The 26,436-nt window shown below is 39.9% G+C and overlaps 1 protein-coding gene across 1 annotated transcript in view; it reads left to right on the plus strand.

The window, feature by feature from the left end:
- Positions 1-22,381, plus strand: part of DDX10 (DEAD-box helicase 10) — a 281,218-nt gene extending 258,837 nt beyond the window's left edge. The window contains exon 18 of the mRNA XM_043579268.1: positions 21,700-22,381. Within this exon, the coding sequence (XP_043435203.1) occupies positions 21,700-21,877 (178 nt within the window). The 3' untranslated portion in view covers positions 21,878-22,381. The remainder of the gene's footprint in view (positions 1-21,699) is intronic.
- Positions 22,382-26,436: the final 4,055 nt, after the last annotated feature.

The following is a 26,436-nucleotide window of genomic DNA, read 5'->3' on the forward strand; positions in this document are numbered from 1 at the left end:
TTCACAGCACAGGGGTGCAGGTAAGCATAGCATTGAAAACAGATCATCTTGTTGCAGTTGCTTTTCTGGGTTAGCTGGAAAAGGGAAGGATTAATGATGCCACCCCTCAGATGAAGCACCAAGCTCAGAGTAGATTCTTTCTGGATATTGTAGTCTGAGCAAATGTGGTTATTCTCCAGCTATTCGCTAATCAAAAGTCAGATGCTGTTGGTCAGGCAGGATACCCTCCTTGTCTTTGATTTGGGCCTTGACATTCTCAGTGGTGTCACTGGGCTCATTCTCAAGGCCACTAACCCTGAGCCACTTGGCCACTTCGTTGAAGAGAGTCTCTTACTTTTACCATTTTAACTATAATGTGTCTTGATGTGGATCTCTTTGGATTCATCTCTTATGGAACTCTCTCAGCTTCCTTGATCTGAATTTTTGTTCCCTTCCTCAGATTAGGGAGGTTTTCAGCCATTATTTTTTCAGATAGTTTTCTGGCCCTTTCTCTCTTTTCTCCTCCTGGATCCCCTATAATGCAAATGTTATTCCACTTGATATTGTCACAAAGGTCCTTTAAGATATCTTCTCTTATAAAAATTTCTTTTTGCTACACTATTTAGGTGGATTCTATTGTTTGCTATTTCAGCTTGCTGATGTGTCCTTCTGCTTTATCCAGTCTGCTGTTGAACCCCTCTAGCGTGCATTTCAGTTTAGATATTATTCTTCAGCTCTGTAACTTCTGCCTGATACTTTGTTATATTTTCTGTCTCCTTTGATGTTCTCACTGCATTCATCCATTCTTCTCCTGAGTTCAGTGAGCATCTTTGTGAACATTACTTTGAACTTCTTATCAGGTGGATCAGTTATCTCTGTTTTATCAAGGTCTTTTGCTGAGGCTTTTTCTTGTTTTTTCATTTGGAGCATATTCCTCTATTCCTCTGTCTCCTCATTTTCCTGACTCTGTGTGTGTTTCTTTGTATTAGAAGGTAGGTAAATTTCCTACCTTTTCCAGCCTGGAAGGAGTGCCCTTGTATAGAAGATGTCCCATAGGGCTCAGAAACAATATCCCTCCTGGCCACTTGCACCAGGAACCTGGGGTGGAGGATGTTTCCCCGTATGAGTTGCATGTGCCTGCCTGCAGTGGGCGGCCACAACTGTGGCACAGGAGTATGTGGGGATGTTGCCCCGCCCAGCTGCATTGTGCTGCTGTGGCGCTGGGGTGGGCAGGTAAGACCTGGCCTGGCTGTGGTATAGAGGTGGGCAGGGCACTCAGCAGTGGGCACCCTCCAGTGCCAACAGGCTGGAGGAGGAGTTTCTAAATGGTGCCCACTAACAAGTTAGAATAAGACTTCAAAAGTGACTCCTATCCATGTCTGTATCCCTGGAGGGTCCAAACCAAGTTCCTGCCTCTGTGGCAGACTCTTCAAGATGACTAAGTTGGTGGTCGTCACATATGGCCCAGGCACTTTTCAAACGGGTGACTTTGAACCGGGTCCGGAGTGAGGGAGTCCGTCATCAAGCCCTTTATGAGCAGGTTCTCTGTTCCCTGCAGATTTCCTACATGTAATGCCCATTGGTTTTTAATGGCTTTTTGGGGGCTCACCTCTCCTTTGCAGGATCTAGGGGTTAGGTGCCTGATGTGGCAACCCGACCCCTCACTTCTTTGGGAAAAATTTTGTATCTTTGAGATTCTTCCTGATCATGTATCACCACACCTGGGCTTAGTTACTGTTTTGTTTTATATTGTTGTGGCAAGACTGTGTTGTGTCTCTTTCTCTACTTGTTTCATTGCTACTCTTTTATCCTTTGTTGTGGAGGCTCTCTGTTCATCTGGTTATCAGGTCTTTTTTAGAGGATATTATTTCATATGTACTTGAAAATTCGTTGTGACAATGGGAAGAGGTGAGTGTGGAATCTTCCTTTGCCACCATATCGAACCCTTCGCTCCTGTAAGTAGTTCTTCAATGGACGGCTTTGTTGAAGATTGGATTTTCTCTCTCTTGAAATCATTTGAAAGACTAGTGAAGAGTAAGACTAAACTGTAAATCTTTTCCAAATACCTGGAACATTGGGGACATGTTTGGGTGGGGGTTGATCTTCAATATTGAAAACTAAGGAGTGAAAAGTAGTTTGAGGAGAAAAGCTGACTGTGCTTCTGAGAAGCACAAAATGTTCTACATACACATTGGCAGTGAGAGGAATACATAATATAAACCCAACTGATATGGGTGTTTAATTTTTTTTTTTAATCTGAGAGAAGAGAAATAATTATGTACGTTATGTCTTCTAAATTACTGCAGAACAGGGATTCTTAATCTGGACTCTATAGATGAGCTTTAGAGGATTCTTGAACGTCTTGAAATTATATGCAAAATTATGGTGTGGATGCATGCCACGTAGACACTCTTGTGCACTTATTTGGAAAAGGGGGCCATTTATTTTCGTTGAATTCTCAGTGGATTTATGAACCAGAAAAATAGAGATGAGGGGCCAGAACTTTTTGCCAATCCCAAATGACATGTGTGCGTTTTTCAGAAGGAAACATGCAAATGGATTGTTAGTGTGATTGCAGTCTCTGCCTTCTCTTTCCTTTTCACCACCCCCAGCCTTTTCTTGTTATTAGAATTTTGATCTAAGAGGACATCCTTTGCTCTTTTACTTGTGTTTGTTCAGTGAATGCTGAATGCCGAGCCGATCAGTCTCTTCTTGGACAATTTTCTTTTCCTACAAATCTGTTTTTAGTGCTGAGCAGCTAGGAAAGAAACATTAAGGACATGATGCATTTTAGTTCCATTTCTATATGCGGAAGACTTCACTATCACAAGGAAGCTGGACAGATTTTTTGGAATGTACTGCAGTAATTAATCTTCATTAGGACTGTTGCCATGGCCCTGTGAATTAAAATTTATGATAAGGGGGAAAGTCTCCGGGACAATATGTTTGAATGCCAGAGTGCCTATACTTAGGGAGAGGTACAAAGATTTCTGAGATTTTTTTGATGGTCCCAAGCTTATTTATTATTAGCTTAACATACTTTAGGGCAGAGTCCAGGTTACATTAATTGATATGAAAGCAGAAGGAGAGCTTTATACAAAAGGGACACAAAGTGGACACTCAGGTGCTGACTCTTGGCTTTCCACCATAATTCAGCAGTGTGTTGTAAAAAGAAACTCCAGGGTTTCTGTGGAAGTGAACATTCACTGCTCCCCATCTCAGTCCTCAGCTTCCTCATAATTATATTAGTTAGCAGTTTCACCTGATTTCTTTCCTTTGCATTCCAGAAAAAGAGTAAAGCAAGAATTTGAAAAGATGCACAGACACTATAGCAAAGGGAATGTGCTTTCTTCAGTCTACACCTCGTCCTGGTTTTTATTAGATGTCTGAATAGGCTTGTGCGGTGATGGTGATCCTCTGTTTTATGATGTAACAGACCCCTAATTGTACATGAATAAATGCAGCTGCTACAGAAGTTAAGCGCTCTGACATGAGCAAGCCATCATGGTGCTTTCCGGCTGCAGGCTCTTTTCTAGTGTCAAGCTTACAGAAGCCCCAGTGATTCTGGCTGCCATTTTATCACTTAATAATTGGAACTGCTTGCCCCAGTGTCTTTGGAAGTTTAGTGCTCACTCTACTGCACTGTGTATCTGCAAAGCCTGCATACTCCAGGGAAGAAGTTGACAGGATTTCCCAGTAGATCTTTTTCTTCTCTTGTGCCTTGGCCACAGCCATAACAGACAGCGCTTGGAACATTCTTGAGGCTTGGAGTAGTGGTTCTGACTGCAGCATTCTGTGCAGCCCAGGGAGTATGGTTTCCAGGTTACAGAGGACGTTCTGATCTCTTTTTATTGGAGGTAATTCACACATCATTTATTTAAAGTATGCTGTTTAACAACGAGCGGTCTTCTTGTTCGCGGCAAATACTACTGATTGTGTTCTGTCTTTTTTAAAATTTATTTTTATTTTTTTGGTAGTGTATTATTTGTTCTGTCCCTTTCCACTTGTGTAAGTCTGGCTAAAGCGACATAAGGGGCAGAGAGAGAATTAAACAAACAAACAAAAAAATCAAGTGGTGTAAGACCTAGTACTTTCCTTTACATGAAAAAGTAGTATATCAGTGAATTAGTCTCTCTCCTTTTGCCTTTCTGTTTTAATCCGTAGGAATTTAAACTGGGTCTGCTCCTGGAAGGATGGTCTCAGAGGCATCTGTATCTCAAAAATAGTTGCTCTAGCAGGTGTAAAATAGGAATTACCTGAACTTCTGTGGATCAAGAGACTGAATGCCTTATTCACGTACACCACTGCCTTTAATTTGGGAACCTTGATCTTTGTGCCATATTATCTTGAACTTTGCAACATGGAAGAAGTAGTTTTGTGAAATTAAGTTTATATGAGAACAGCAGGCTAATTGGCCCTGTGGGAAAACTGGTTTTTGGAATCCGATCTGAGTTTGAATCTTATGTCCTTTTTAAAATTTTGAACAATGGACAAGGTACTTAATCTCTGTGACCCTCAGTTTTCTTCACTGGTCAAATGAATATAATTCTTACCTTGCATGGTTATTGTGAAAATCTATTGAAGGTAAAAAGAAAGAGTATGATACATCATAGGGCCACTAATATATGATAATCCTTTTAATTATTAAAAGCAGAACTGTGATAGGAATTTTTAAATGCGTATGTTTTTACAAGAATAAAATTTAATGTCCTCTGGGATACCTGCTTTCCATTTTCTTCCTCATGAAAATCATTCATTATGATGTGGCAGGCCTTTGTTTAAAACAGTCTGCAAGAGCAACATGGATGGAAATGGAGGGTATTATGCTAAGTGAAATAAATCAGGCAGAAAAAGACAGATACCACATGTTTTCACTCATATGTGGATCCTGGGAAACTTAACAGAAGACCATGGGGGAGGGAAAGGGGGGAAAAAAAGTTACAGAGAGGGAGGGTGGCAAACCATAAGAGACTCTTAAAAACTGAAAACAAACTGAGGGTTGATGGGGGGTGAGGGAGAGGAGAAAGTGGATGATGGGCATTGAGGAAGGCACCTGTAGGGATGAGCACTGGGTGTTGTATAGAAACCAATTTGACAATAAATTATATTTAATGTAAAAAAAAAACCAGTCTGCAAAAATATCCCATAGACTTGACTGACATAATAAATGATACGGTGACGAAAATGTCAGTGTCATGTATTCTGTTGATCATATGGATAGAGAGTCCATATTACCATATGGGAGTGTGGGAAGTGCCCTGACTCTGTGCCTGGTTTAGAGCTGTAAAGAGGAGAGACTTGATCCCAGTCTTCACAGAGCTTCGCCTCTGGGGGAGGTTGGGGGCGGGGTGACAGACTTAAAGAAGTAAACAAAAAGACAAAAAGAGTGGTTGCTTAGGACCCTGAAAGCCATGAGTGAGGATAAGGACAGAGGATCTGGAAGCGCTGACTTTGTATGAGATGGTTGGGAAAAACCTCTGTGAGGGGAAACCTGAAAAATTATTGAAAACCTTTAAGTAAAGAAGGAGTAATCATTCCGACATTCTAACCCTTAATTGCTGGGACAGTTAACAGAATTTAAATATTTTCTCTAATAGCCCAGTCGTGGCTCTACCCTTACACGTACTCCTGCCAGAGGAGATTCCTGGGCTCCTTCTCATCCCGTGTCTTCCAACCACATGTGTGTCGTGACCGAGATGCTAGTTGGTTTCAGGCGAGTGATGAAGATAAGAAACAGCTGCTATTGTAGCCCAGAGAGTCGCAGCTCCCTGGAAAGGTATATGGCAGCATGACGTCTATGAGAACAGGAGAGTGGATGTGAGATGGTCCGAGTATTCCGACTGAACACTGGCCAGTCACTTCAGGTTATGCATTACAGCAGCATGTTGTTCTTTGGGGATGAGAGGAGAAAACTAATACTTGAAGTTACGTTGATGGTGTAGCAACTCTTTTGCACTATGCAAATCTTTTTATGAGTAGGCTTTATTTTTGTAGCAATTTTACTTTTTACAGTAAAAATTTAATGAAAAGTAGTTTCCATATGTCCCCTCTCCCCCCGCAGCCTTTTCTATTACCTTTTATTAGTGTTTGTGACCATCCACGAACTTGTGCTGACACATCATTGTCATCCAAAGTTTATAGTTTACATTAGGATTCATTCTTTGTGTTGTACCTTCTATGGGTTTGCCTCCCTCTCTGTTTTTATCTCATTTTTCCTTCCCTTCTCCTATTTTCATCTGTTGTTTTTCAAACTCCACATGAGTGAAATCATATATTTGTCTTTCTCTGACTTATTTTGCTTAGCATAATACACTCTAGTTCCATCCACGTTGTTGCAAATGGCAAGGTTTCATTTTCATGAATATTCCATATTGTGTGTGTGCGTGCGTGTGTGTATACACCACATCTTTATCCATTCATCAGTTGATGGACATTTGGGCGCTTTCCATACTTTGACTACTGTCAATAGTGCTGCTCTAAACCTAGCATGCATGTGCCCCTTCAAATCAGCATTTTTGTATCCTTTGGATAAATAGCTAGTAGTGCAGTTGCTGGGTCGTAGGGTAGTTCTGTTTTTATTTTTTCGAGGAACCTCCACACTGTTTTCCAGAGTGGCTGCACCAGTTCGCATTCCCACCAATAGTGCAAGAGGGTTCCCCTTTCTCCACATCCTCGCTAACATCTGTTGTTTCCTGAACTGTTAATTTTAGCCACTCTGACAGGTGTGAGGTGGTATCTCATGGTTTTGATTTGTATTTCCCTGATGATGAGAGATGTTGAACATCTTTCCATGTGTCTGTTAGCCATCTGGGTGTCTTGTTTGGAAAAGTGTCTATTCGTGTCTTCTGCCCATTTCTACACTGGATTATTTTGGGGGTGGGGGTGTGGACTTTAGTAAGTTCTTCATAGATTTTGGATACTAACCCTTTATCCAATATGTCATTAGCAAATAGAAGAAGACTATTTTTTAACTTTTTATTTTCTCCTTGGGGAATAGTGAGCATGGAAATCATTATTGAATGGCTTTCTTACAAGCCTAACAGGTAAAACTAAAAAGTAGAACTAACCAAACTCAGAAATTTCTCTCTATGGTCCATGCTCCATGGACCACAGTTGTTGAGTCTAGAACAGTGGCTTGCAACATTTTCATCATCACAGAGAACTTTTGCTTTCAATGTTAATGGCTCCTATGTTGTGAAAGATTTTTGTCTTTTAAGAATGTTAATAAAAAGTTAATGTTTCACATTTGTTTTTTTGACAAAGACAATTTCCAGTTCAGTCAAGTGTTTGCAAAGCTCAGTTATTAAAATTGGAGCTAGAACTTGGTCTCAGGCATGTAGTTGTGGGTGTTTTGAAATGCTGAAAGTGACTCGTCCCCCATCTGTCCTGACAAGAGAAATCTCCCCTTTCCCCATACCTCGGTGGATCCAGGGGCCCACGTTGAAGTGTTTGTGGCACACCTACCCTCATGCTTCTGAGCTTTGTGGAATTACAGAGAATAATTGTAATAATTCTTTGCCCAGAACTACTTTTCCCTTCAAATATAACTTTCTTTTTTATTGCATAGAGTAATACAAGCTTGTTACAGAAAAATGAGAAGATACATATACCAGCAAAAAAAATAATATAAAAAAATCTTCCGGCTCTTTTTCTCTGCAAACATACATACAAGCCTTTGTTAAAGATGGACTCTTGTTCTGTATTGGTTTTGTAACTGTTTTCAGTGTCAATAAAGAAATTCCTGCAACACTGTTTTTAATTGCTGCATAGTGTTTTCATTTTTAATTTTATAACTTATTTCACAAATGAGTCCCTTATGATTGGATGTTTGGGTTTTCAACTTTCTGAGATTACATATAGTTTTGCCTTCAGTGTTCTGTAACTAAATCTTTTTTTTTTTTTTAATTTTTTTTTTTCAACGTTTATTTATTTTTGGGACAGAGAGAGACAGAGCATGAACGGGGGAGGGGCAGAGAGAGAGGGAGACACAGAATTGGAAACAGGCTCCAGGCTCTGAGCCATCAGCCCAGAGCCCGACGCGGGGCTCGAACTCACAAACCGCAAGATCGTGACCTGGCTGAAGTCGGACGCTTAACCAACTGCGCCACCCAGGCGTCCCTGTAACTAAATCTTTATACACATCCTTAATTATTTCTTTGGGATAAATTCTCAGAAGAGAAATTGCTGGGTAGGCATACTTGAAAGACTTTTGAAAGGTGCCACCAAATTGCCCTCCAGAAAGCTTAGTAGTAATCTGTATTCCCACCCAGGAGTTTTTACATCCTAATTAGGAGTTATGATGCATACAGGTGAAAAAAAATCATTTTAGTGTTAGAAAGTAGTAATGCTAAGTGCAAAATTACTAATCAACAATTAGAGTTGTAGGCATTCAGAGGAAAGAGATCATTTTTAATAAGGGAGTTTGAGTACCTTTCATGGAAGCTGAGAAATTGAAGATGGTTTTTTTGTTTTGTTTTGTTTTTTATGTTTGTTTTATTTTTGAGAGAGAGAGAACACAAGCAGGGGCGGGACAGAGAGAGAGGGAGACACAGACTCCAAAGCAGGCTCCAGGCTCTGAGCTGTCAGTACAGAGCCCAATGTGCGGTTCGAACCCCCAAACTGTGAGATCATGACCTGAATCAAAGTCGGCACTCAATCGACTGAGCCATCCGGGAGCCCCTAGAAGTTGAAGATGGTTCTTGAAGCAAGGGAGGGATGAACAGGAGGGAGGTACCCCATTGACAAGAAGGGCACAGGCGGGACATACAAGAGGGTTCTCTGATCTAAACAAGGGCCACATTTGAAGAGTCCAGGAAGAGGGGCCAGGAGGAAGGTTGACCTTATCAGGTTAACTCCAGGTGTTCCTCCCTCTTTTGTTTCTCATGAATGTACTTAATACAGGCTATACTCATTCTGGGTGACTAGGCAGCCACAAGTACCTGAAAAAATTAAAATGTGGAAACCAGGAAATCAAACCTACTGTAAAATCTGTTCACTTTCTGGGAGAATTGAGTTTTGGGTTTAGAAAACTTAGAAAATAAGAAAGTTACATTCCATTTAAAACTCAGTAATGTATTTATTAACATGTTAAAGTTGAGTTCACATTTCAGTGTTAAATCCTTTTTTCTTATTATCAATGAATAAATTGGTTCGCATATTTACATTGGGTATTGTGATGTGCTTCCATGTAATCATTTTCACTTAAATTTCAAAGCCGTTGAAGTAACATTTCCCTGTTATTATTGGTTCAGATTACATATTACAACATGATATTTTTCTTTGTGTTTTGTTGTATGATTCGTTCTTTAAATGACACATCAGACATTACTAATTAAGCCTCTCTATTAATTGGATTATTGAAAGATGAATAGTTTTGAATTATTTTGCTTTGGTGGTTTTGTGTTTAGAACTATAGTGGGGCTTTTAGTGCCCCGAGCCATAATTTTGCTTTTTAAGCTGTGTTATATCAGCCAGTATATTCTACTGTTACAATGTTGAGCAGTAAGATGGCCCTTTTTGACACTGAGTTCATAGATTTGAGGTATGTGGAGATAGTTTGACACTTCATGTCCCATAGAAATACTGAAATAAAAATAAAATGCAGAGCTCAGGCCCAGACTCTTGGCCCTGTTTTGTAGGCCACCTCCTAGTTGTCATTTCATACTGTGAGCTTCCTTACCTCCTTCAGTCCAGTGGAGTAAACTTACTCTGAGAAGAAGATTCACAGGTGTTACTGCTGTCTCTCACCTGTATTGTGGTTCTTCCTTCCAGCAGACCTATTTTCATAATGTCCCACCATGTGATTGGTAAACTGTATCAGTGATATGCTACCACAGGTCAGCTAACAGAACTCTTGATTGGGAGGCACAAGAGCCCCATCCAGCAATTGCAGATAATAGTTAAAGAACCAAGAAACTAGAACTAACTCACTGTTACATGCAGTATTAGGCTGTCGACCAATCCTAAGGACATCCGAGGTCTTAATTAGATTCAATAACTCCCCGGGGAACATTAACTATACAAGGTCAGAACCCTTCCACTTGATTTATCAGGATGTAAATAAAATAGAGGTTTCTAGTGCCACGCAATTTCCCCCAGCTTTATTGAGATATAGTTGACATAGAACATTATGTAAGTGTAAGGTGTACAGCATGTTATCTGATATATATGTTGTGAAATAATTTTCACCCTAGTATTATTAGCAAACCCTCTATAGCATTACATAGGTATGTTTGTGTGTGTGTGTGTGTGTGTGTGTGTGTGAGAGAGAGAGAGAGAGAGAGAGAGATGATAACATTAACCATTTACTATCTTAGCAACTTTCAAGTATCTGATAAAATATTGCTAACTATAATCACCATGTTGTACATTAGATCCCCAGAACTTACCTTAAAACTGGAACTTTGTACCTTTGACCAGCATCTCCCCATTTCCCCTACCCCTCGGCCTCTGGTAACTACCATTCTAGTGTCTGGTTTCTGTGTTCACCTTTTTTTAGATTCCACGTAGAAGTGGTATCATACAGATTTCATCTTTCTCTGTCTTACTTTTATTTCACTTAACGTGATGCCCTCAAGCTCCATCCATTTTATTGCAGATGGCAGGATATCCTTTTTTTTCATGGTTGAATAATATCCCATTGTGTATATATAATATGCTATATCATCTACCCATGACACTTAGGTTGTGTCCATTTCCTGCCAGTTGTGAATAATGTTGAAATGAACACGAGGATGTAGAGAACTCTTGAAGATCCTGTTTTCATTTCCTTTGGGTAATATACCCAGAACAGGGATCTGTGGATCATTTGGTAGTTCTGTTTTTAGGAACCTCCATGCTGGTTTCCATAGAGGCTGTACTGATTGCATTCCCACCAACAGTGCACAAAGATTCCCTTTCCACACTCTCACCAACACCTTGTTATCTCTTGTCTTTTTGATGACAGCCATTTTACCAGGTATGAGGTCATATCTCATTGTGGCTTTGATTTGCATTTCCCTCTTAATTAGTGATAATTGAGCACCTGTTCTTGTACTCGTTGGTCATGTGTATGTGTCTATTCAGTTCCTCTGCCTGTTTTTTAATCAGACTCTTTGAAGGGATTTTTTTTTTTTTTGCTATTGAGTTATAGGACTTCCTTATATATTTGGGATATTAAACTTTTATCATAAATATGGCCTGTAATATTTTCTCCATTTTGTAGGTTGCCTTTTCATTTTTGTTTTGCTGTGCAGAAGCTTTCTACTGTGATGTAGTCTTACTGACTTTTGCTTTTGTTTATTGTGTTTCTGGCATCATATCCCGAAAACTGTTGCCTAGACCAGTGTCACAGCAATTTAGCCCTGTGTTTTCTTCCTGGAGTTTTATGGTTTGGAGTCCTCTTTTTAAGTCTTTAATTCATTTTGTGGTTATCCAGTTTTCATGCCACCTTTTATGAAAGAGACCATCCTTTCTCCATTGAGTATTTTCTGCTCCCTTGTCAAGTATGAATTGACCATATGTGCAAGGGTTTATTTGTTCTCTGTTGTGTTGGTCTGTGACTGTTTCTGTGTCAGTACCATACTACTGGTTTGATTACTTTAGCTTTGTAGTATAGTTTGAAATCAGGATTGTGATACCTCTGGATTTGTTCTTTCTTAGAATTGCCTTGGCTTGTTGGAATCTTTAGTGAGTTTATGAATTTAGGATTATTTTTTCTATTTCTGTGATAAATGCCATTGGAATTTTTATAGAGATTTCATTGAATCTATAGATAGTTTGGGGTAGTATGGGCATTTTAATGTATTAATTCTTCTGATCCATGAATATGGGATATCTTTCCATTTATTTGTTTTTTTTCACATTTCTTTCATCAAAATCTTACAGTTTAGAGTGTATTGATAATTCACTTCCTTGATTAAAGTTATTCCCAAGTATGATTTTGATGTTGTTATGTTTGTAGGGGGTAATTTTTTTAAATTTCTTTTTCAGATAACTTGCTTTTAATGTAAAGAAATGTTACTGAATTTTGTATGTTGATTTTTGTATCTTGCGACTTTACCTAATTTATTTATTAGTTCTAACAGTCTTTCATGAAGTCTTTAAGATTTTCTATATATAAGATCATATCTACAAACAATTACCATCTTAATTCCTTTCTGATTTGAACGCCTTTTTTTCCCCTTGTGTGATGCTTTCATTAGGACTTCTAGTACTATGTTGAATAGAAACAATGAGAATGGGCATCCTTGAATTGTTCCTGATCTTAGAGAAAAAGTTTTCAACCTTTACTGAGTATAATGTTACCTGTGACTTGTCATATATGGTTTTTATTATGTTGAGGCATATTCATTCTCTACCCAATCTGTTGAGTTTTTGTCAAGAAAAGGTTACTGAATTTTGTCAAATACTTTTCCTGCATCTATTGAGATGATTATATGATTTTTATTTTTCATTTTATTAATTTGGTATATCACATTTATTGATTTAGGTATGTTGAACCATACTTGCATCCCAGGGATGAATCCCAACTGAATCATCGTGTGGGATCCTTTTCCTATGCTGTTGAATTAAGTTTGCTAATATCTTGCTAATAATTTTTGCATCTGCATTCATCAGGAATATTGACCTGCAGTTTTCTTTTCTTGTTACTATTTTTATCTGGCATTCGCATTAGGTTAGTGCAGTCCTTGTGAAACATGTTTGGAATATTCTCTTTAGTGTTTTAGAAGAGCTTGGGAAGGATTGGCGTTAATTCCTTTTTAAATGTTTGGTAAAATTCACTAGGGAAACCTTCTGGTTCTGGACTTGACTTTGTTGGCAGAATTTTGATTACCGATTCAATCTCCTTATTCCCTACTGGTCTATTCAAACTTGCTATTTTTTCATGACTCAGTGTTGTTAGGTTGATGTTTCTAGGAGTTCATTCATTTCTTCTAGGTTATCCAAATGGTTGGTGTATAATTAATCTGCAGGGGTCTCATGACCTTTTATATTTTTGTGGTATTGGTTGTTAAGTCTCCTTTCTAGTTTCTGATTTTAATCTTTCTTTTTTCTTGAGTTAGACTAGCCATATGTTGGTCAGTTTTGCTTATCTTTTAAAAAATTTATTGTTTTTTTTAATCTTTTTTTAATTTTGTTTTTCTGGTCTCTTACTTATTTTTTTCCTGATCTTTGTATTTCATTACTTCTGCTAACTTTGGACTTCATTTGTTCATTTTTTAGTTCGCTGGAGGTGAAAAGTTAGGTTGTTTGAGATCTTTCTCGTTTCTTAAGGTCAGCTTTTAACACTGTAAACTTCCCACTTTGGGAAGATGCTTTTGCTACATCTCACAAGTTTTGGTATCTTGTGTTTCCGTTTTTAGAGATTTAAAAAAATGTTTTTTAAAATTTCTTCCTTCACCCAGTGGTTGTTGCGGGTCATGTTGTTTAATTTTACATGTTTGTGAATTTTTCAGTTTTCCTCTTATAACTGATTTGTAGTTTCATACCATTGTGGTGTTAAAGATACTTGATAAGATTTTAGTCTTCTTAAAATTTGCTGAGAGTTGTTTTGTGACCTGTCACATGATCTGTCCTGCAGATTGTTACATATGTGCTTGAGAAGAACATGTATTCTGTTGCTGCTATATGGAATGTTCTCTCTATATATGTCAGGTCCATTTGTCTGAAGTATAGTTCATTTTCCACATTTCCTTATTGAAATGTCTGGATGATCTAGCCATTGTTGAAAGTGGATTACTGAAGTTCTCTTTTCTTGTTGTATTACCATTTATTTCTGCCTTCAGATTTGTTAGTATTTGCTAAATATATTGTATTGCTCCGATGTTGGGTGTATATATATTTATGATTGTTATATTCTCTTAATGAATTGACTTCTTTATCATCATGTTATGATCTTTTTCATCTTTTGCTAATTGTTTTTGGCTTATGGCATATTTTGTCTCATAGAAGTATAGCTATCCCTGCTCTCTTTTGGTTTCTACTTGCATGGAATATCTTTTTCCAGCCTTTCATGTTGAGACTTTATGTCCTTAAAAGTGAAATGAGTTTCTTGTAGACAGTATATAGTTGGGTCTTATGCATCCAGCCACTCTATGCCTTTTGATTGGAGAATTTAATTCATTTCAATTTAGGATAATTATTGAAAGGTAAGGACTTACTAATGTTATCTCTTTTCTGTTTTGTCATTCCCTTGATTTTTTTTCTTCCTCTCTTGCTGTCTTCCTTTTTGAATTGATTTCCTATAGAGATATGCTCTGATTCCTGTCTCTTTATCTTTTGTGGATCTACTTTAAGTTTTTACTTTGTGGTTACCATGAAGCTTACATAAAACATCTTATAGATATAATAGTCTGTTTTATGCTAATAATGGCTTATTTCAATTGCGTACAAAAATTCTATCCTTTTACTCTGTTCTTAGGTTTTTGGTGTCACAGTTTACCTATTTTTATATTGTGTGTTCATTAACCAATATTATAGCTATTGTTATTTTTTTATGTTTATTTTTGAGAGAGAGACAGACACAGTGTGAGTGGGAGAGGGGCAGAGAGAGAGGGAGACACAGAATCCCAAGCAGGCTCCAGGCTCTGAGCTGTCAGCAGAGAGCCCGATGCAGGGCTCAAACTCACGAACCGTGAGATGATGACCTGAGCTGAAGTTGGACGCTTAGCCAACAACCACCCAGGCACCCCCTGTAGCTTATTGTTATTTTTAATACTCTTGCCCGTTAACCTTTAACCTTCCGTAACCTGGAGTTATGTGGTGAACACACCACCATATTACAGCCCTAGCATATTTTGAATTTAACTATATACTTGAATTTTCCAGTTTATTGGATAGTTTCCTATGTTTTCTTGTACTATGAATCCTTTCATGTCAACTTGGATTCTTTCATTTCAACTTGGATTCTTTCAGCTTTTGTTTGTCCAGGATAGTCGTTATCTCTCCTTCATTTCTGAAAGACAGTTTTGTTGGATACAGTATTCTTGGTTGGAGGTTTTTTCTTTTCATATCCTCCTATTCTCTCTAAACCTGTAAAGTTTCTGCTGAGTAATCTGCTGATAGCCTTATTGGAATTCCCTTGTCAGTTGCAAGTTTCTTTTCTCTTTCTGTGTTTAAAATTCTGTCTTTGTCTTTGATTTTTGACAGTTTTATTATGTGTCTTGAAGGAGATTTCTTTGAATTTGTTTGGGGACCTATAACCTTCATCAACTTGGGTATCCACGTCTCTCCCCCAGATGTGGGAAGTTCTCAGCTATGATTTCTTTAAATAGGCTATCTGCTCCTTTCTTCCTCTTGTCTCCTTCCAGGATTCCAGTGATTTACAGAGTGTCGTGGGTTTTTTTTTTTTGTTTTTTGAATGTATGTCATAGGTAATGTAGGCTTTTTTCACTCTCTTTCATTCTTTTCCTTTGTTCTTCTCTGACTAGATAATTTCAAAGTTTCTGTCTTCTAACTTGCAGATTCTTTCTTCTGCTTGATTCCTTCTGACTTTGATCCTCCCTTCTAAAGTTTTATTTTATTCATTGTATTCTTCAGCTGCAGAGTTTCTTTTTGGTTTCTTTTGCAGAGTTGGGCTTTTTGGTAAATGACTTATATCTTTTTGTTAAACTTCCCATTTTGTTCATACATTGTTTTCCTGGTTTAGTTGACTTTTTTTTTCTTTCTTTTTTTTTTTTTTTTTTTTGTACCTTGTTGAACTTCCTTAAAATAGCTATTTTATTTCTTTATCCAGTAAATTGTAGATCTTCATGTCTTTGGGATCAGCTACTGGAAAATTCTGTGACCTTTCGGTGGTGTCATGTTTCCTAGATCAGTCAGTTCCTTGCTGTCTTCACATTTGTGGTAGCAGTCACCTCCCTTAGTCTTTACTAACTGCCTTCAAGAGAGAAATGTCTTCTGTCATCCCTGGGTCAGACAGGGATTTTGAGGTTTTCTCACCTGCTCCACACTTCTTGGCTCCCTCATGTGCAGAATTTTTTAACTTGTATGTCTTCTCTTGATCCTGCAACACATCAGGCCAAATGCTTCCAGCCTCCCTTTTGCTTTTCCAAGAATGGCACTAATGCTGAGGTGGTCTTTCCCTGACCTGCAGATTTGGGTGATGCTCAGCAGATACCTACCAGAGCTTACTCCCACCACCGTCATCAGGAGCATGCACAGGGAGACGGACGCAGGTGTAGGGGGGTATAGGTAAGGCACACGAGTGCTAGGGAGTGCCCATGGGCCACTTGGAGGGATCTGTGTGCAGGGCATCTCCACTGGTTCATGGGCAGGGTTCTTGATGGAATCCATGACACAGGAAGATTCACATTCCTTATTCTGAGAGTCCTGTCTGCCACTCTCCCAGCTTTTTCCTGCCTCCTGCCCCTAGCCATGCAGCTCATGATTTAGTAATCTGGATAGAGTGAGAGAGACATGGGCCTTTTAGGGCAGCATTCCGCACAGTGGGGAAAGCTGGGCACTCGCTCACCTGCTCTCTTTGCACCATGGGAAAAATTGTGGACAAGATCTCTCAGCCCTCAGTTGTGCCATCTAGGGGGAGGGGTGATAGGAGTGAAATCATACTATTCCTCCTCCCCTCTCCAGCGTGCTGGAATTTCCCCCCTGGAAACCTGGATTTCCACAAGTGTTCCTGTCCATGGGTGTTTGTTTAAGATGGTGTTCTCCCACTGCCAAGAGGGGCTGGAAGCCAGTTCACAACTTGGGATGTAGTCTGTATACCTATTACCCAAAGCAGGGTTGGGTGAGACTCCTCTCAGGTCTCTTGGTGTCTAGTGCTGGATCCCACAGCTCCCACAAAAACACTTCTGCCCGTGGAAGGATGCCACATGTTGTTGGGAGGGGACATGAACCGGGGATGTCTTCTTCAGCCATGTTGCTGACCTCACCCTCTAGTACTGCACCATTTGGAAGGGGCCTTTTCTGAAGAGACCACATTGTGACCATATTTTGCTTTCTTGCTTACCGTATTATTTTCTAGACTCAGTACATTTTCCCCCTTTTAGGTGACTTACCTATTGAATATCCATATTGTTGTTTAATAATTAATTTGTTATACAAATTGCTACTTATTTGCTATGGCAAGTAGGATAAAATACCTTTCTAGAATTTGAACTGGCCCACAAAGCAGCAAAGCTGCTAATTATGAAAATATTTGTGTTACATAAATTTCCCATCTTCCTTTTATTATCTGAACCAGCTATTTCCTGCAGGGAATATAATGTTCAAGAGCACATTAACAAAGGATGCATTAGTAAAGCCTACTAATTAGGCTGTTTCTGATGAGCTGCTCTGAGGTGCTCTTGAAATACAGGCAGGGCAGAAATCAGTATTACCTTGTACCAAATAAATCCTGGTACTCTAGCCCAGTGGAGCTTAAACAGGATGGGCAATACACAATCAGATTAAGACTCAATATATTTTCTTTTTTAAGGCCCTTTCCACTAAGAATTAACTATCTTTGCTAACTGAATTTCCCATTATGGGGAATTCTTTTCACGTTTATCTCTTCAAGTACTCTTTGAAAATGCAGTTGTTTGAGGCTTGAAATAATCTCATAGTGCTGTCTCATTTGTCTTTCCTCCGATGGTGGGAGAGAATGGCTGCTGAGTCAGAGCATTGAGCATTTCTGGGAGGTGAAATGGGAAATTATTTACGGCTTTGCTTCAAGCTGGGCATAAGTAGATATGCTGATTAGGCAAATTCACTCATAGCCAGGCATGCTTCTTAAGAAGTAATATTCTCCATTGAAATTTGAGCACTTTGTTCTTTTTTGGAATACATCATATGCTTGGAATATGATATTTCTGTGGATTTTTTTTCTGCTTTTCTATTATATAACATCAGTGTAAGAATTTATTTGAAATGAAGTAGTTTATAAGCAGAAAGGAAATTAACATGTATTGAGTATTACTATGTTCTTGACTTTATGTAATTTTAAGTAATTCTTATAGCAATTCTGCTAAGTAAATTATATAATCTTCACCTTTACAGATTGAGACTAATGCTTAGAAATGTTAGTTGATTGGCTAAGGTTTGACTGTGTTAGTGCCAAATCAGTGTTCTTTCCACAGCTAATTCTTTTCTTTCTTGTCTTTCAAATACTAACTGAAGCTAGTCAGCTTATTGCTTTCAGTAACCTGGCTTTGGAGCTAAATTTAGAGTCCTTGGGTTCGAATCCTATGTTTATAATCTGTGTACAGTCATTTAATCGTAGAATGAAGCTAATGCTCCCCAACCAAGGATTTTCCTGAAGATAAATGATGTAGTCTGTATAAAGCATGTAGCACAGTGCCAGACCGTTAGCAAGCCTTTGACGAAGGGTTGCTACTATGAAGGCTATTAGATGGGCTTTTAGTTTTGCTTTAATCCTGCATCCAGTAATTGGGTCATCTTTGAACATGATGATGGTATCTCACAATACTTTGAGAATGTTTTGCTGTTTTGCTTTTTCTTTTCTTTTTAATGTATAAAGTGATTTCCTGTACCTTCAGAAACTAGCTTTATGTTTATGGTCTGTGCCTCAAGTGTATGCAGAACCCTGCAGTAACAATGGTGGTTTGGTTTTTTTAAATTGAAGTATGGTTGACACACAATTTTACATTAGTTTCAGGGGTACAACCTAGTGATTCCACAACTCTGTACCTTATGCAATGCTCACCACAAGTGTAGACACCATCTGTCACCATATAACACTATTACAATAACATTGATTATATTTCCTATGTTGCGGCTGTGATTTATTCATTCCATTAGTGGCAGTCTCTGCCTCCTACTCCCTCATTTCACCTGTCCCCCTGCCCTCCCTCTGGCAACAACCAGTTCTCTATGTTTATGGGTCTGTTTCTGCTTTTTGTTTGTTTTGTTTTTCAGATTCCACATATAAGCAAAAACATATGGTTTTTGTCTTTCTCATTCTGACTTCATTTAGCATAGTATCCTTTAGATCCATCCATGTTGTTGCAAATGGCAAAAGCTTTGTTCTTTTTTTATGGCTGAATAATATTCCTATCTGTGTGTGTGTGTGTGTGTGTGTGTGTGTGTGTGTGTATGCCACATCTTTGTCCGTTCATCTGTCGATGGACACTTAGGTTGCTTCCATATTTTGGTTATTGTAAATGCTGCAGTGAACATAGAGGTACATGTATCTTTTTGAATTAGTGCTTTCATTTTCTTTGGGTAAATACTCAGTAGTGGAATCCTATGGTATTTCTATTTTAATTTTTTGAGGAACCTCCATACTGTTTTTTATGGGGGCCGTACCAATTGACATTCCCACCAACAGTGCACCAGGGTCCCTTTATCTCCATATCTTGCCAACATTTGTTATTACTTATTTTTTTATACTAGCCATTCTAATACCTCATTGTAGTTTTGAATTGCATTTCCCTGGTAATTAGCAATGTTGAGCATCTTTTCATGTGCCTGTTGGCCATCTGTATGTCTTCTTCGGAAAAATGTGTATTTGGTTCCTGTGCCCATTTTTAAATTGGATTGTTTGGCTTCTTTGGTGTTTAATTGTATAATTTCTTTGTATATTTTGGATTTTAACCCCTTGCCAGATATGTCATTTACAAATATCTTCTTTTCAGCAGGTTGCCTTGTTGTTTTGTTGGTGGTTTCGTTCAACTGCAAAAGCTTTTTAGGTTGATGTAGCTCCAGTGGTTTATTTTTTGCTTTTCCCTTGTGTGAAGAGAGACATACTTGGAAAAATGTTCCCAAGGATGATGTCCAAAAGATCACTGCCTGTATTTTCTTTAAAAAGTTTTATTGTTCAGGTCGCATATTTAGGTCTTTAATCCATTTTGAGATTATTTTTGTGTATGGTATAAGAAAGTGGTCCAGTTTCATTCTTTTACCTGTAGCTGTCCAGTTTTCTCAGCACCATTTATTGAAGAGATTGTCTTTTACCCATTGTATATCCATACTTCCTTTGTCATGGATTAATTAACTATATTATAAAGCTTGGGTTTATTTGGGGACTCTCTACAGTACCATACTGTTTTGAGTCCTATAGTTTTGTAGTTTATTCTGAAATTTGGGGTTATGATGTCTCCAGCTTTGTTTTTCTTAAGACTGCTTTGGCCATTTGGGGTCTTTTGTGGTTCTGTACAAATTTTAGGAGTACTTTTTCTAGTTCTGTGAAAAACGCCATTGGAATTTTAATAGGGATTGCATTGAGTCTGTAGATTGCTTTGGATAGTAGGAGTTTTTAACAGTAACTCTTCCAGTCCGTAAGCATAGTATGTCTTTCCATTTATTTGTGCCATCTTCAAATTTCTTTCATCAGTGTCTTACAGTTTTTAGAGTATAGATCTGTCTCCTCCTTGGTTAAATTTATTCCTAGGAATTTTACTTTGTTTTGTTTTGTTTTATTTTATTTTTGGTGCAAGTTAAAAAAAAATTTTTTTAAGTTTATTTATTTTGAGAGAGAAAGAGAGAGAGCAAAAGTGGGGGAGAGGCAGAGAGAAGGAGACACAGAATCCCAAGCAGGTTCCATGCCACCAGTGCAGAGCCTAATGGGGGACTTGAATTCACATACTGTGAGATCATGACCTGAGCCGAGATCAAGAGTCAGATGCTCAACTGACTGAGCCACCCAGGTGCCTCTTTTGGTGCACTTGTAAGTGGGATTGTTTTCTTAATTTCTTTTTCTGCTTCTCCATTATTAGTGTATAGAAATGCAACACATTTCTGTATACTGATTTTGTGTTCTGCAACTTTACTGAATTTATTTCTGATAGTTTTTTTTTTTTTGGTTGAGTCTTTAGGATTTTCTATATTTAATGTCATATCATTTGGAAATAGTGACAGTTTTACTTCTTCCTTAACCAATCTGAATACCTTTTATTTCTTTTTCTTGTCTGATTGCAGCAGCTAGGATTTCCAGTACTATGTTGAATAAAAGTGGTAGGAGTGGAATACTGTAATAATGTTTGTTTTTTTAAGACTATGTTTGGGTCTTAGATATAGACTTTAATTTTATTTATTTATTTATTTATTTATTTATTTATTTATTTATTTATTTATTTATTTATTTATTTTTGAGACAGAGAGAGAGCATGAGAGGGGCAGAGAGAGAGAGAGGGAGACACAGAATCCGAAGCAGGCTCCAGGCTCTGAGCTGTCAGCATAGAGCCTGACACGGGGCTCAAACTCATGGACTGTGAGATCGTGACCTGAGCCGAAGTCGGACGCTCAACCGACTGAGCCACCCAGGCACCCCATTAAATGGAGAAAGTTTATTTGATGTCTTAAATAATTTGACATTTGAGGTTCTCTTTTACTCTTAACCTGTATATCACAACTTCATACAGAAGATGTTAGTATCTGGTATCCTGGTATCTGTTAGCTTACCGATTGCTACCAAAACAGTAATCTAACTTTAATACAGGCTGTTTGCCGCGGCAGGACAAGCACAGATAGGAGCCAGAGTGCAGGCCATCAGTGTCCCCAGGTTGTGGATGATATAACTGTAGCTCCCTAGAATTGTGAGGATTGGATGAGACAGTGCCTGTGCAGTGCCTGGTGCATGGTAGGCCTTCTGCCCCCATCTGTTAATAGGAAGGTACTTATGACATACAGATATCCTGATGTTGTTACAGTTTCTTTCTCTCTTGAGTAATAATACCACTTTACCAACTCTCTGTTATTGGTGATTTTGTCCTATTTTAAGTGTTTGATTTCATAATGGATTTAGTTGTTTATCAAGTAAATCGTTGGATTTGTTCCCACCAGTGATACCAAGAAGAAGCAGGGAATGAGGAAAAGGAACAACAGCGAAGTGGAAGACGTGGGACCCACGAGTCGTAACAGAAAGAAGGCCAAGTGGGAGACCTTAGAGCCTTTGGACACAGGCCTGTCTTTAGCAGAGGATGAAGAGCTGGTGTTACATCTGCTCAAAAGTCAAAGCTAGATGCTCCGTGCTCTTCTCCTTGAGACCTCTGGTCATGATTATGTGGACAAGAAGTTGCAAAAAACAGTTGGCTTTGGGACACTTAGGTAACATGAGTCCCATGCCCAAAGGATCTGTCCTCGGACCAAAGCAGTTCTGTTTCTAAGCCCCTTTCACGGGACATGTTTGTGCCATCCCAGAGCAAACTCAGAGTGAGGGTGGATTACAAAGTTTCTTGATCCCATTTTCCAGCATGTGCTCTGTTAGATCTTATCCGTGGATTCCTACATCTTGTCACTCGAAATGCTTCCTTTGTTTTACCGACAACTTCTGGAGACCTTGTTTCATTGTTAGAAATTCCTATCTTGCTTACCATACAGAAATTTCTGTGTATTATTAAGCAAAATTGCTCACATTTTTGATGTATTTAATATCTCTAAAGAGACAGAGTAAGATGGACCAGTCCCGAGAAAAGAGTATTTTTGAATTGCAACGATCAATAATAAACATATTTCCTATAAAATACTAATGTTTTCATTGTGTCCAGTAATATAAGAGCACTCTCAGGGCAAGATCCCTGAGTACAATGCTTAGCCAGTTCCGGACAGTGAATTTCTCATGTTCTTAAATTAGCTTTCCTGAAGATAATCGCTTAGCCTGTACTGGCAGATTGCGTGGCCGCTTTTGAAACCTGTAGCATTCCTACACCTGGAGACTGTGCTCCACATCCAGCCCTGTAGCGAGCACCCAGTAGGCTATAGGTCTCTCTTTTTTTTTAATTTTTGTTTAATCTTTATGTCACTTTTGAGAGAGAGACAGAGAGACAGATTGCAAACGGGGGAGAGGCAGAGAGAAAGGGAGACAGAATCTGAAGCAGGCTCCAGACTCCAAGGTGTTAGCCCAGAGCTCGACGTGGGGCGTGAACCTGTGAACCGTGAGACCATGACCTGAGCCGAAGTTGGACACCTAACTGACCGAGCCACCCAGGCGCCCCTAGTCTTCTCTTAAGTGCTTTGTTCGGCAGGTACCACAGAGCCCCCCACCGAGCCAGCTCCTGGTAATGAGTAAGGAGCAGAACAAGACAGAACCTGTTTTTGGTTATTCTTTGTGAGGAAAGAAATCTGGCTTTGGCATGCTGGTTCTACCATAGATTTGTCACCCCCTCGTTGTTCTTTGCCCTGGCTGCTGCTCACTCCGTGCACAAACATACACAAATAAGTTTCAATAACTGGGTGCAGATCACTCACGAATCCAAGGAAGTATCCCTCCTGCATATCCCACAGACACTTCCAACTCAGCCTGACTCCATAATGTCTCGCTTGGTGTGATCGGTGTCCCTCAAGGGCAGCACAGAGAAACTCGGCCACCCTTCACTTGGCTGGTTCCGTTGATTCCTCTGCATGTGACTCTTCTGTCCACTGTTTTTCCTTTATCTTCCCAGCTTCTGTCTTCAGTCAGAGTTCAGATTCTCCTTGAGACATTACTCCAGTGACCGCCAGCTGGTGCCACCAGCCTCCCATTTCTGTAGCTGAGCGTTCCACTGTGGCCACAGTTGTCTGCGTAGCGCTGAGCTGAGCTGTTTCTTGCTTCTGTTACCGTGCTTATCATGCAGCGTTCCAGATGTTGTTTATAAGCCTCTTGCCCCTGTTATGTGACAAATTTCTAGACTGTCTGTGCTTACCCATCCTGTGCACTCCCAGAGCTAAATACAGCACCTGCCCTTTAATAGGTTCTCGGTAAGGCTTATGGAATTAATGAACGAATAGCAAGAGACCAAAATGATTTAAGGTATGTTGTGTGCATTGTCCCCTCTGGTAGGAAGGATATAGGGTGTTAAGAAATTTGACACCTGGATGAAATGGCTCTACTGGGGAAAATTGATGGGAAAGGAATTTAGGGTACGACAGCCAGGGAAGATTTTGAAATTAAATGATATGGTACAGGATTTCTTGGCCTTGAATATTTCCAAAGGACAGAAATACGTAAACTGAAGGTTTACCTATTTCAGTTTGTCAAGAGTGTATATACTCTGAGGGTTCACCATTGAATTCACTTTGTGCAATTTTGGATTTTGTTTGTTCTGACCCAAAAGAAGGCTTAAGGCAGTTTTATTCCGTGTTTGTGAACATTCAATAGATATATTGCCACGCCTTTAGTTCATAAAGTAGTTTGAGTTGTATTCTGTCCCTTGAAGTGAATAGATCCTGACTAATCTTTACATTGTAGGGGATTTTAGTTTGCTGGTTTTGAAAACTAGTTAAAACCTCAGAACAGAGTTGATAGAAAACTCAGGTAAACAACACAGGGTAGATATTGTTCGGTGTTTACTGTATAGTATTACTTTTTGGCAGATATTCACTACCGCCCCCCTCCTTCCTTTGCAAAGCATAATTTTCTCCTCCCCTCCTGTTGGGCCTGCCACATGGCTTACTCTAGCCCATGGAATGTGTGGAAGTGACTGTGGGCCAGTTATAAGTAGAGCCTTTAGGGTGTATTGATGTTCCATCAGCCCTCTCCCTTGATACTAGGACCAGAGAGAGGCTACTGCTTCAGTCTGGGTCCAAGTGAGAAGACATGTTAGACCTGTGGCCACCACATCCCCTCTAAATCTTGGGGAGCAAGAAATCCTCTAAGACTTGGGGAGAAAGACTTTTTTCAGAGAAAAAAGATAAGAGAAACTTAATAGCCAATGAGCAAGAGCATTCATCCATTCAATAAATGTTAATAAATTCAGCAACTACCATATGCCAGGCTCTTTGCTTGTGAGAAATACAAAATGTTCCCTCCCCTGCTCCCATATAGTGGGGGGAAGGAGAAGCAGGCTCATAGTTTTCATGCATTATGAAAGGAGGTAGAAACTCTGCGTGAGCATTGTTGCTGGCGTGCAGGAAGGGGGGACATAGATAGTGACTTGGCCGAGGACCCAGAGGCTAATTCTTGCTTGATGCTTAACTGAGGCCAAGAGGCTATTACCCACTCGTGTAAAATGATCCCTGAAATTACATGAGCCTTTTAGAGCAGATACACCCAACAGCCCAATCCTTTGGAAGGCTGCCGTCTTATAAGCTTAACGTGGCATTTTAGATTTGTTGGGAGCTATAAAAAATGGGTAAGTTTAATTAAATGTAATTAATTTTGTTATACAACATTTGAAGTACCCTGAACATGAAGAGTCATCTCCATGCGTGTCAGAGTCTGCCAGAGGATGCAGATGTTCCTGAGAGGTGTGGGGGGTGTAGGGGGAGCAGGGATAAGAGGTGGTGATGTAGGTAGAGGGGAAAGAGCCTGCAACCAATATTTAGAAACCTTGTTTCAGCTCTTTGAAGACTATTTTACTCATTTAGTTTGAGAGAGTGAGCGAGAGCGATTGGGGGAAGGGCAGAGAAAGAGGGAGAAGAGAGGATCCCAGGCCTGCTTGGCCATGCCCGGTATCGGAGCCTGATGCAGAACTCCATCTCACAACCATGAGATCAGGACCTGAGATGAAATCAAGAGTCGGATGCTCAACCGACTGAGCCACCCAGACACCCCTAAGACCATTTTAACCGGAAGTGTGATCACAGTGTGATTTTCTTCCCCAGGCCCTGCTGATCAGACCGTCTGTATACCTGGTACCTGCTGGAATTGGTCAGGAATTGGCAGCTAGCCATGAGCCTGTTAGAGAGGCTGAGACCGAAAGCTCTGTCCAAACAGGGACACGTTGGGCAACGGAAGTTTAGGTAGTCCACAAAAGAGGGTTAGGAGACAGACCAGGGAGCACGATGGGCAGAAAGTGAGCTCACGTTGGGAGTTAGGTGGGCACAGCTGTGAGTGAACAAGAACTCTGGAAAAAAGAGTAAGTGGTGAGGGGTCCCCGTTGGTCATGGAACATGGGGCAAATCCATGGAGAATCCAGGCTGGAAGAGTGAAGGCCTGCAGACCCCTCTTGCTGAGGTCTCTGGGGTCCACACGGCCCTTTAGGGTCTTCATAAGGCTTTACCTTCTCCATGGTCCTGTCAGAGTTCTGCATAAGTCTGTCTCCTTCACTGCCTCGGGTAGAAGACCCCCTTGCCTCAACCAGTCTGAGTGAGTCTTTGGGGATTTTGTACCCAGAAGAGCTTCAGTAAACGCAGAATACTCTCATGCCGTGCTGCCTGGATGTGAGTGTGCAAGGGAAGCACCAGGGGCGTCTTTCCGGAGGGCTAATCCCGGATCAGGAGGTCTGAGGTGGGGTCTGAGAGTCTGCATTTCTTTCACGCTTTCAGGTGATACTGTGCCACTGGCCCCGGTCACATTTGAGTAGCGAGGCACTAATGGAATTCAGAGTTATTAAAATCATTATTCACAGATAGGGTTCTGTCAGCGTCCCAGCAGGAAACAGATGGCACACACAAATTAGCATTATTCTAAGGGGATTCAATAAAAGGATTATTTACACAGGCCAGGGCAGGGTGTGAGGAAACCATGACGGAAAGTCTACCTGAGGCTGGTCGCTGGAGTGTTCCCACTCCTCCCCCTGAAGGAAGTGGGGGGGGGGGGCGGGGGCGGGGCCGGGAAGGAGAGACTGCTGGGCTTTGACCTTTCTGTGCAGCCAGCCAGAG

Source organism: Prionailurus bengalensis, chromosome D1, assembly GCF_016509475.1.
Source record: "Prionailurus bengalensis isolate Pbe53 chromosome D1, Fcat_Pben_1.1_paternal_pri, whole genome shotgun sequence".
Classification (NCBI taxonomy): Eukaryota; Metazoa; Chordata; class Mammalia; order Carnivora; family Felidae; genus Prionailurus; species Prionailurus bengalensis.